Raw genomic sequence first — 11,773 nt, forward strand, 5'->3', positions numbered from 1 at the left:
AATTAAAATATTTAAAAAATACTAAAAATAAAATTTTAATTTTAAAAAATCAATCAAAACCAAATTTCAGCTTGTTTGGTTTCACTTTTCAGGATTCACTTTTTAAAAAATTAAATATTTTTGTTTTTCGTGTTTTTTTTTCACTAACTTTTTTTAGTATTTTAAACATTTTTATTTTTAGATATACCTAGCATAAATATACTTTAAAATGTAATATTATGAATTTTTTTTAAAAAAATTCACTAAATACCAAAATTACAAAAAATATGAAAATTTAGTATATTTTGTATTCTTGTATATTTAATGAATTTTTTAAATATTTTTTATAAATATTTTACTTTTTAAATAGATCTAAGTAAGATGCATTTAAAAGTAAAAATAAAAAAAAATTTAAAATTATTCACTAAAAATAGAAAATAAAAAATTCAATTTTTAGAAGATTGAATCTAGTGACAGATATATCACAATATCCATCGTAGCTTAAGAGTTCATTTGGGAACAACTTTTGTAGCCCGATTTTTTTTGTCCTTTTAGCTAATTTAAATTAGCTCCATTTGGCCAGATTTTTTTGAGTTAAAAAATGAAATTATTATGATTTTGATGTGTCATTTTATCTTCTTAACTTATTTTATTTTTTATATATTTTTTACTCCTAACTTAAACCTAGTTCACTTGCCAAATGATGACTAAGGTCTCGTTTAGGAAGTGACCGGTTTAGCCAAAAAGTCATTAAAAAAAATCAAAAATAAAAAAGTTAACAACTCATACTAAAAAGTCAAAGATTCTATTTTCTCTCTACTTTTTGCACATCTTTTCGTAAAAAATTAAAAAATTATCCCAAACATACTAATTTTTTTTACATCACATTTTAGCCAAAAAACAAAAAAAATACTAAAAAAACTTGTTCGCAAACGAGACCTAAATATAAATCCAAAGATGAGATTACAACAGGTTTGAATCAGTGCGATGGAGTTTTTTATGGTCAGGCTTGTCTCTAGTCCATTTTGTGAATTATAAGATATTGTTGGGCGTATAGAACCCATCACGAGTCATGTTTCGATAATTCGAACCGTTCAATGTGTAAAGTCCATTGAGTAATTTATTTATGTAAAAAATCAAGTTGATGAGATATAAATAATTATTTGATCGGATTAAATTTTTGTCAACAATTTATTTTGAAAATTATATTTATCGTTAACATAAATATGATCTGATGAATATTATTTTTTACAAAGAGAAAATATTCAACAAACTCTACATATTAAACGATTTGAATTATCGAAATATGATCCATAGTAAACTATGCAGATCCAATAACACGTTCCAGTCCGATCTCATATGGAAGAGAAGGTTGACATTTTTTTGTTTTTTAGAATTTTATTTTATTGTTGTTGTTGTTTATTTTTGCGGTACGGCGACGTTTTATGATTTCACTAAGAGTAGGAAAAAAATAAAAGATCAGCGGCTCACCTCATAAGTTCTCCCCAAATCGGAGCCCTAGTCTTTTAGTGCTTCCACTCCTCGCTCTCTATCTCTCTGTGTTTTCTCAGGTGCGCATTCATTGTCTCTCTATCTCTCTATTCTCCGCGCTTTCTCTTTTTTTGATTTATGCTTGTTTAGGGTTTATATGTGCTTTTTTCCCCAGATAGTTTGAGAATAGTTAAGGGTTTAGTCGTAGTTACAATTCAAATGCGTTATGGTTCTATGTTTTCTGGTAGAAACTTTTTGAGTATTAGATCTGAGTATTCTCAAGTTCTTGAATAGAAGGGTTTAGAAAAAAAATTACCCATTTTTATGGTGAACGGTTTGATTTTTGCAAGTTGTTTGGGAGATTGTTTTTAGGGAATCACTAGATTGACTGAACACTTGGCCTTATTAGATGTAAGAATGTACTTTTTAGTCTTAAAAGCAACGTAACTGTAAATATTATTGTGTAAAACATGTTTGTTGGTATCATTATTGATTAAAAATCATTACAAAACATTCAAATTATGATAAATAATGTTAGAATGTGCTTATTAGGGTTTGCGTATGACATTTGCTAGAGCTTGGAAAAAATTCAAAGTTCAGTTTCAAATTCCCGTTACTGATTGACCGATAATTTTGATATCTGGTACACACCATTGCAACCGTTTCACTGGCCAATTCTGCAATTTGAAACCATGGCTTGAGCTTTGTTTGTGTATGGCTAGTGGAGTTTTTGTCAGATTGATAGTTGACTTTTTTTCTATTTATTAATTTTTTTATACTTTGACTTGGGTTTTTGCCATTTGGTGGTTTACCTGTCGAAGTTTTTGTGTAAAAGATATAAATAAGTATACACTGTACACTTATTTGCTCCTCTGCAGGGTTATGGTTGTTATCCAAATCGCAGATCTGTGCGTGTAGTGCTCAATTTCTTTTCTAATTTGATGCATGACATAATAGTTTATATAAAAAAAAAAGACTTGTTTATTTATTTGTTTGAGATAATGGATTCCACGGACAATTATGGGAATTAGAGATCAGCATATTATTGTTTTTGGACTTAATGAAACTATGGGATTCTTACTCCATCGGTTTATATTTTGTAATCTAAGCTGGAGTTAATTGAGGTCTTCTTATTTGATTTTTATTTGTTTTTTTGTCAATGCCTCGCACTTTTGTTAAGCTTACTTTTACATCACTTCAACAAAAACTGCACATTTGATTCTGGAATATTGATCACTGTGGGTGTGCTGTTTGTAATATTGCAGTTTTTTTTTTTCCTTCGAGGAACGTACAAACTTTATTTTGTTACTATGGGAGACAGTGAAACTGTGGTTGCTCAAACATCTGCTGTTACGGGGTACACATCTGCTGGCTATTCTTCGACTGATTATGGTAACACCAACTCAGATTCTGTTCCTGATGCTGGCGCTGTTGCTGATGTGGCTAGTGGAGAATTAGCTGCATCTGCTGCCACAACAACTGCTGGAGAGTTGCCTGCTACTGCTGCTTCCGTGGAAGATGCTGCTAATACCATTCCTAATGTTTCTAATTTAGGTGATGAAGCATACAGTAGAGACCTAAATTATTCCTTGCAGGGAGCTCCAATTACCCATTATGAGTCTAAGCCGTCATATGAAGTGGCTGATGCTAGTGAGAATCTCTCGGGCCCTACAAACACTTCTGGGGATTCTTGTCAAGTTGCTGGTTATGATTCTACCATAAATGGCCATGATGTTAGTGACGCAAGAAATATTGCGGCGGGTGGTATAAGTGAGAATGGGAATCCATCAGATGACGGTCATGGATCTACTTCTGTGCTTCAGCCGGTGGATGGGTCTGGTATGTCTCTCTGCCATGTTTGCAACATATGCTTTCCCCTTGGGTGTTGTCAAGGTGATTTATACCTAATAGTGTCTATAGTACCGGAGTACATTAATAAGAGCTTTGGTAGTGTTGCTTTATGGAAGCTCATGTACATTGCTTGCTCTAAACTAGGGATGGCATCGGGACAGGTACGGGCAGTGGACTTTTATCCCACACCCGCCCCCCATTTATGAACATTATCCCCATACTTGACCCTAGTAGCTAGCCCCCCTACCCGGCTCTACTAAGTGTAGTAATGCCCCACCCGTTTAGTTGTACAACTTACATTTTCAGTATTGAATTCTATTGAATTCCCTTCATTGCATGTATGGAGATAAATTTTTTTATTATATTTCCCTTGTAACTTGGCTGGCCTTCTATGATTATGTTTTGCTATTCTTTTAGATTATGTGCTATCAATCTGCTTCTTAATATATGACAACATGAAGCTCTTAAACCTACTATTGGAATCCAAATGATAGTTTAAACTTAACTAAAACCACCTACGTGTGTAGCAAATTTAGTAATTAATGTTAATTTAATCTGCACAGTTGCTAAGAAGCTTGAAATCTGTGTTAATTGAACTGGATAAAAACTCTATTATAATCCAGGATGGAGGTTTGTATGCACTGAATTTAATTTAGACTTTGGGTAGTGAGCATGGTCTTGTATGGTTGCTATATTTGTAGTGATCCATATAAAATAGTTGTCAAATCGGGATTCGTATCGTGAATCGAAATGGCCTTGTACCGAATCACGAATCGAATCGAATCGAATCAAATCGTGAATCGTAAAGATTCAGTCACTTTTTCTAAATTACTTAAAAATATATATTTACACATTTAGATGTTAAATATATCTTATGAGTATAAAATATTTAAACTTAAATCAATGAAAATGTTATTTTGAATAATAATCACGTAGTTTAATAGGTAAGAAGTTAACAAAGGTCCCTATGTAAGATCACCATATTAAATTTTTCTTTTTTTAGATATTTCTTATCAACCATTCTTAATAAAGATGTAATATCATCATCTTGCCTTTTTTCTTTTTTAAATATTTCTTATCAGCCATTCTTAATAAAGATAGTCACCAAATAGACAAATTATCAATTTCCAAAGTAACAATAATTAACAGCAATGTTGATATTTGGACAATAAGCATATATACTTTTCTAAGTAACAGTGAGCAAATAATAAGATAGAATTATTTAGAATCTTTTATTTTAAAGCTTAAAACATTTTAAAAAGTATAACTAGCCGCATACATGTAATATTCAATTTAATAAAATAGTGATAGATAATTTATAGTGTAACTTTAATCTTAAACATCTTTATAAGATATATTATGATTTTTTAAAAGAAAAAAAATAAGAAGAAAGGTTAAAAATATATTGGGTCTGATTGAATCTGATTGGATCCTATTGAAAACTCTATGATTGCTAAAATAATAATAAATCATGTATATATGTTGGTTATTTTGGCATTAAACGCTATTAAAAGTTGTATTATGCCATTTTCACTAAAAAGATGGAGAAAAAAAGAGTCGAAAATATGTCGGACACAATAATTTCAAAAGTTGCATGAATCGTAAAAATTGAATCGAATCGTGAATCGATTGTGAATCGTGCGATTCACTAGAGATTCACTTCCAAAATAGATTCACCAATAGATTCGTATCGATTTTACAAAAATTGCGAATCGAATCGTGAATCGAATCGTGAATCGTAAGATTCTGATAACAGAGATATAAATGATAAAAACTTCATGTATTATTTTTTTAATGCAAGCTTCTTAGAAATTGTACACCATAAAATTGACTACTTTATATTCTGTTGCTGCAAATGGAATCAGAACCTGTGGAGGAAAAAGTACTCTTTCTAATTTTCGAATAACTGAGGAAAATACTCTTTTTAGTATAATGGTATTAGAGGCAGTTGTTTTAACTAGGTTTTGTTAGTCAGGGAACTTGATTGTTTGAGCACTTGACATCTTGCAACTGGTATTAATGTTGCATGAGTGCAACAATGTTGTTATTCTTCTAGTCATTTCTTTCATTTGGATGCATTTAGTAATGAAAAAGTCAGTACTACTTCTTTGGGCCTAGAATATATAAATATTGTTGAACTCTTCTTATTTCATTTTTTTGGGAAGTCCAGGCGGTAGGTACTACTAAGATCTCACTTGTTTTTAGCTTTCTAGTAGGCTTCAGGTTGTCTGAGCTATGCTCATTTCATGGTTCCATTTTTCTGGATATTTGACATTTATTGATTTCTGAATCAATGAACGCAACCTTAAGACTTTAGCAGCCGTTTTCTCAAGCTTTATTCTTCTTCAGTATTAATTTTTAAAGAAAATGGTAATGCATATTTTTTCTTCTCTACTATGCCAATGATGGCCTTTGAGAACAAACAATTTTGGGCTGCAAACTCTTTTCTCTGTGAAGCGACCATGTTTATTGACGTTCCTTTGGAAATTGAGATATCGTTGAAGTGGTTGGTTGGTCCAAGTATTGGGGTGGTATTTTTTTTATACTAATGTTTTTAAAAATTTCTCGGATGAATTCTGTGACATTGCTTAAAAAAGTAATATGCCAAGGATACATTCTGTGATGGACTGTGAAGGTCTAGGGGGCCAAAATTCCGATCTTGTTTTGTTGGTTACATTGATTCGTAATTTCTTTCTTCATACTGTGTTTTTACTTGAGTGAAGAACTCATGCAATTTTCTTGAAGATTTTTTCAATCCTTTTCGCTTTTTATAGTTTTTATAATTTTTAAAAATATTTTGCGTCTTTGTTAATGTTGTTGGAGATTCAGGAGTTTGGTTGGTTGAAGGTTTATATACTTGCTTCTATGCTTTGAATTAACCATCTGCTACTGGTTGACTAGATAAGCTTCTCTCCCTATTTCAATTTGTCACTCTCTTGTTACTTGGAAGTTGCAGTTGTGTTGATTATGTTTGTGTGCTTCACCTTCATTACAGATTCTACGTTCATGGGGTTCATTTTATGTTCATAAGTGGTTAGATCTAGGTTGTGTTTGGTAATGTTGCCTGTTTTAAGTTTATATATTGTATAAAACATGTTTCAGTTGTTTTGGCAAGAAATTGTGAAATTGGTGCCATTTTTTGGCAATGAAAGTGTGTTTGGTAACGTTTAAGTTTTCAGTTTATATTTACAAAAATTTTATAAACTGGTTTTTGTTTATTTTTTGTTTATTTTTAGAAAAACATAAATTACAAACGCATTTGGTAATTGACAAAATGTTTTAAAAATTTTAAAAATATAAAAAAGAGTGAGAAATGGCAAGTGGTGGCAAGTGGCGGCGGAAGACGGTGGTGGAAAGTGATGACGGTGGGTGGTGGGTAGTTGGTGGTGGTGGTGGGTGGGTGGGTGACGGTGGTGGGTGGTAGCGAGTGGGTAGTGGTGGTGGTGGTGGTGGTGGGTGGTGGTGGCAGGTGGGTGGCGGATGACCGGTGGTGGTGGGTGGTGGCGGATAGGTGGTGAGGGTGGGTGGGTAGGTGGGTGACTGTCGCGGGTGGTGGGTGGTAGCGAGTGGGTGGTGGTGGTGGCAGGTGGGTGGCAGATGGCGGGTGGTGGCGGGTGGGCGGTGGTGACAGGTGGTGGTGGTGGGTAGGTGGATGACGATGGCGGGTGGTAAGTGGTAGCGAGTGGGTAGTGGTGGCGGGTGGTGGTGGCAGGCGGGTGGCGGATGGCGGGTGGTGGTGGGTGGTAGCCGGTGGATGGTGGGTAGTGGGTGACGGTGGCGGGTGGTGGGTGTTAGCAAGTGGGTGGTAGTAGTGGTGGTGGCGGTGGGTGGTGGTGGCAGGTGGGTGGCGGATGGCGGGTGGTTGTGGGTGGTGGCGGGTGGTGGTAGTGGTGGGTGGGTGGGTGACGGTAACGGGTTGTAGGTGGTAGCGAGTGGGTGGTGGGTGGTGGTGGCAGGTGGGTGGCGGGTGGGTAGTGGGTGATGGTGGTGGTGGTGGTAGTAGTGGTGGTGGTGGGTGGTGGGTGGTGGTAGTGATGGGTGGCGGGTGGTGGTGGCGGGTGGGTGGCGGGTGGCTGGTGGTGGTCGGTGGCTGGTTGTGACAGGTGGTGTATGGTGGTAGCAAGTAGGTGGTGAGTAGTGGTGGCAAGTAGATGGCGGGTGATGGTGGCTGGCGGTGGATGATGGTGGTGGCGGCGAGTGGGTGGCAGGTGGGTGGTGAGTAGTGGTGGCAGGTGGTGGTGGGTGGTGGGTGGCGGTGGCGGTGGCGGAAGACAGTGGTGGAAAATGGTGGCGGATGGTGGCTAGTGTTGGGTTGTAAAAAAAAAAAAACTCAAAACTCAAAACTCAAAACTCAAAACGGAAACACATTTTTTGTGTTTTCATTTTTTGGCTAAATTTATAAACTGAGACCACTGATTTATAAATCAAAAATGTTACCAAACAAGTTTTTATTTGAGTTTTTAAAATTTTTGTAAATATAAACAGAAAACTGAAAACGTAAGTGTTACCAAACAACCCCTACCAAGCGTGTTTTTATTTATAGATTTCAAAATCTTTGAATACAAAACCAGTAAATAGAAAACAAAAATGTTACCAAACAGGTGATTTAGATACCTGATTTTGCACATGAAATTACTCTTTCTTATTGGCTGAGTTGGGATTTTAAATATCTCTCTCTCTCTCTCTCTCTCACATTTTACTTCGCATTGGTTGCAGCTCTGTTGATTATGGTATTAAACTACCAAGTCTTCTTTCTTGTGGCCTTCTGTGTGTGCTTAATATATGCATATTTGCATTTAGCGTGTTTGGTGCTGTTTTTGTTTTTCATGTTTTTGAAAACCAAAACAATGAAAAGTTTGAAAATAATGTGAAAATAATTTTCTGTGTCAATTTTTTTTGTCTTTTTTCTTTTTTGATCAGATAAAATAGAAAATGAAAACGATACCAAACGTGTTGGATGTTCTATGATTTCTGGTTTGTGACATTTTTTTTATTTCTTTTTTTGGCAGTGTTGTCGGCTGACGAAGAACGATTGTGGAGCATAGTGAGGGCTAATTCCTTAGATTTTAACACGTGGACTGCCCTAATTGACGAGACAGAGAAGGTGGCGGAGGTATGTTAAGTTGATTTTTTAGATATTGAAAAAGATTTTTTTTTATAAAAAAAAAATATGAAAGTACATCTGCAGCCATCTGTTTTTATATGTGCTGGACCTAAATAAAATGAGGCCCAAGAACATGGATTGACCTTACCAAAATATTGCCAACTCATAAAGTTGTAGTAAATCATACATAAAATCATGCAGTCTTTTAAGCTTTAAAAATGTGAAATAAGATTCAAAATCGTTCCTAAGCAAAATTACCGAAAGCAGAAGTTATGCCCTTTGTGAAATTTGAAATTTACCCTTGGTCTTATATACATTTCTTGTATTAATTATTCAACCTATTTTCCATCTCTTTTATGTTCATTTGATTTTCCATAATATTTTTATTTCAAAATCTCCATGGTACTACAAAAAGATAAATTTTGCATGGAAATCAGACTTAAGCTCCTTCTGCGACACTCTGATAGTATATTATGTATATAGGGTGAAACTGTGTTGATTTTCTTTCAAATTCTGAAGTTATTTGATAAGTAGCTCATTTATCTTCTTCTTTAAGGAGTTTAATTATATTGTCACTATCTTTCTATGCAAGTTTCTGAATCACCAAGGAAGGTCTTCTATGTTGGAACATCTTGCATTTGACTTAATTGTTGGCCAACTATTATTAGTTTAGTTCTGTGGTATGAATTACATATTGCTGGTAATGTAGACCCTGAAGAAAGACTCAGGAATCTCACTAAGCATTGAGAATAGCAGTAATTGCTGATTATGTAGTAACACCACCTTAGGTGGCTAGTGGAGTATTTGTGGTTTTCTTGTAGTTCTGGCCATTTTATGAACTGATTACTACCATTTTTACTTCTTCCTAAAAACTTGCATTTGGACAAGGGGAAGTTACTATTGTGGCAAATTCAGAATGACCTTGAATCGGTTGTCCCTCACATTCTGTGGTTTTCTTTTTCAGTTTCTGAAAAACTGTATTGATGATTGGTCGTGGGTATTACATTTGATTTCATGGTGTTTGGAGATATTATGATGCCCTTTTTTATTTTCAGCAATATACTGAATGTGTATTATCAGCTTCTTATTTGATTCCATTGTATGTTGCGTGAACTTTGTTTTTAAGGTTCTGTCCTCTCATTTCATGATGTGGCTTATTATTCCTTATTGTTTATGAGTATTTTTACAGGCTTTTAATGGATCATTAATTTTTTCCCTTCTTAATGGATCATTATTTTCCCAATTCATTTATGTATAAATTCGCACACAAGGGTCCATTTTTTCATGTTGGAGTTGACATCCATTTTATTTCTCATGCAGGAAAATATTTTGAAAATCCGGAAAGTTTATGATGCCTTTTTAGCAGAATTTCCTTTGTGTTATGGTTATTGGAAGAAGTATGCCGATCATGAGGCACGTGTAGGCTCTATTGACAAAGTTATGGAGGTGTATGAAAGAGCTGTTCAAGGAGTGACATATTCTGTGGATATTTGGTTGCACTATTGTGTATTTGCCATAAGCTCATACGGAGATCCGGAGACTGTTCGAAGGTAATTTCTGTTAGTTGGTTCATTGTTACTGCAGTTCCCTACGGGTATATCATGATTGCTTAATTTTATAATTGTCACGAGGAGTAGGTACTTTACAGTGCTTTCTAACTGGATTTTGGCATGCCTGCTACAGCGACACATCTCGTGTGGTGGAAGGTTTGTTTGGTATGCACTTTGGAAATAAGATTTTTCTGATGTGCATGCTCCTGTAGATGTTTAAATTTATTTTAGGGTTTAATTCTATTTTATGGCCTCACTACCCGTCCCCGGTCCCGCCTTTTTCCACTTGGACTATGTCATAGTCTATGTAGTTCTTGACACTGTGAGGTGCATCAATAACAAATTGCTGCTGAGAAGATCTCGTCCAAGTTAAGTGCTAAGATGGCCTGAATCTCTGCTACATTTCGTGGACATTGTATGATTTTTTTGTCAGGAAGGTAAATGCAGCATATTTGTGCCTATGTTTGGAAGTGTCATGTGCTATTAGAGTGAATTCTTCCTCGTTGTTCAACAGTAGTGCCACTGTCAGACATTTGTCGACGTGCTTGCCATGGCTAGGTTGATGTTTCTATGAATATGACAATGATTGTTATTTTCATTGTCTTTCAGGCTGTTTGAGCGAGGATTAGCATATGTTGGTACAGATTACCTATCTTTCCCTCTTTGGGATAAATATATTGAATATGAATACATGCAGCAGGAGTGGGCCCGTCTTGCCATGATTTACACACGGATATTAGAGAATCCTAATCAACAACTGGATCGCTATTTCAACAGGTGGTTCCTCTTTTCTGTGGCACCCATTATTTATGCATTTGTTCACTTTATAGCACAGAGATGTGGGTTTTACGTTTTATCTCCTTTTGTCTATAAGACCAGGAAATTGTTTTTAGTTTGTAGTGTTGGAATTTGTCTTGTCGATAGCAAAATTCATGTAACTATAAATCATCATTGTTTCCATATCTAACTGCTACTTATATTCACATTTTTACAGCTCTGAGGATGCCACTTATGTGAGAAGTAGTCAATTAACTAGGAGGAGTTCCTTTTGTGAAGAATTATGTTGTTGTGCAGTTGGTCTGCTCCCGTGGGTTACATATCTAACTGATACTTGTATTCACACTTTTACAGCTTTGAGGATGCCATTTATGTGAAAAGTAGTCAATTATACAAGGAGGAGTTCCTTGTGTGAAGAATTATGTTCTCGTGTAGTTGGTCTCATTGCTGATAACCATTGATTAGTTTCCATGTGGCTGTCTTTGGATGCTCTGAATTGAAGTAGTTTATGAGATTTTAAATGGAAAAAGCGCTTTATTGTTTTAAAAAAGGGAGTCGTTAATGGCATACACACTTTTATGGAGCCAAACAAATCATACTCATCTGCAATTTTACCCTCCAATAAACCTTCGTAACCTAAGTTACACGGACGCGGGTACGAGGATCGGGTGTGGGTGCGTATCTAGGGGTCGGACATTTCAAAATTAAAAATTAAGGATACGTGGATATGTATCCAAATTTAGATACGGGTACGGGGATACGTTATATATATATATATATATTTTAAATATAGTTATTAAGATGAGTTATATTATATAAATAACAAATAATTATTTTACATATATGTGTTTATTTATTTTTATTAATATATATAAGTATATATTATCTTATAAATATCTTATATGTTATACAATAATTATTATATAATATCTATATAATTTATATAATATCTATTGTATTATATAATTTTTTTTAGATGAGTAATATTACATATTATTATATTAATGTAATTCATACTATA

The 11,773-nt window shown here is 34.7% G+C and overlaps 1 protein-coding gene across 1 annotated transcript in view; it reads left to right on the forward strand.

Moving 5' to 3' along the window:
- Positions 1 to 1,404: 1,404 nt before the first annotated feature.
- PRP39 (Tetratricopeptide repeat (TPR)-like superfamily protein) overlaps positions 1,405 to 11,773 on the forward strand; it is a 20,846-nt gene continuing 10,477 nt past the window's right edge. The window contains exons 1-5 of the mRNA XM_028258735.2: positions 1,405 to 1,550; positions 2,736 to 3,309; positions 8,331 to 8,434; positions 9,746 to 9,975; positions 10,585 to 10,752. Coding sequence (XP_028114536.2) covers positions 2,781 to 3,309; positions 8,331 to 8,434; positions 9,746 to 9,975; positions 10,585 to 10,752 — 1,031 coding nt within the window. The 5' untranslated portion in view covers positions 1,405 to 1,550; positions 2,736 to 2,780. The remainder of the gene's footprint in view (positions 1,551 to 2,735; positions 3,310 to 8,330; positions 8,435 to 9,745; positions 9,976 to 10,584; positions 10,753 to 11,773) is intronic.

Source organism: Camellia sinensis, chromosome 14 (assembly GCF_055761805.1).
Source record: "Camellia sinensis isolate YWXY chromosome 14, ASM5576180v1, whole genome shotgun sequence".
In the NCBI taxonomy this organism is placed as follows: domain Eukaryota; kingdom Viridiplantae; phylum Streptophyta; class Magnoliopsida; order Ericales; family Theaceae; genus Camellia; species Camellia sinensis.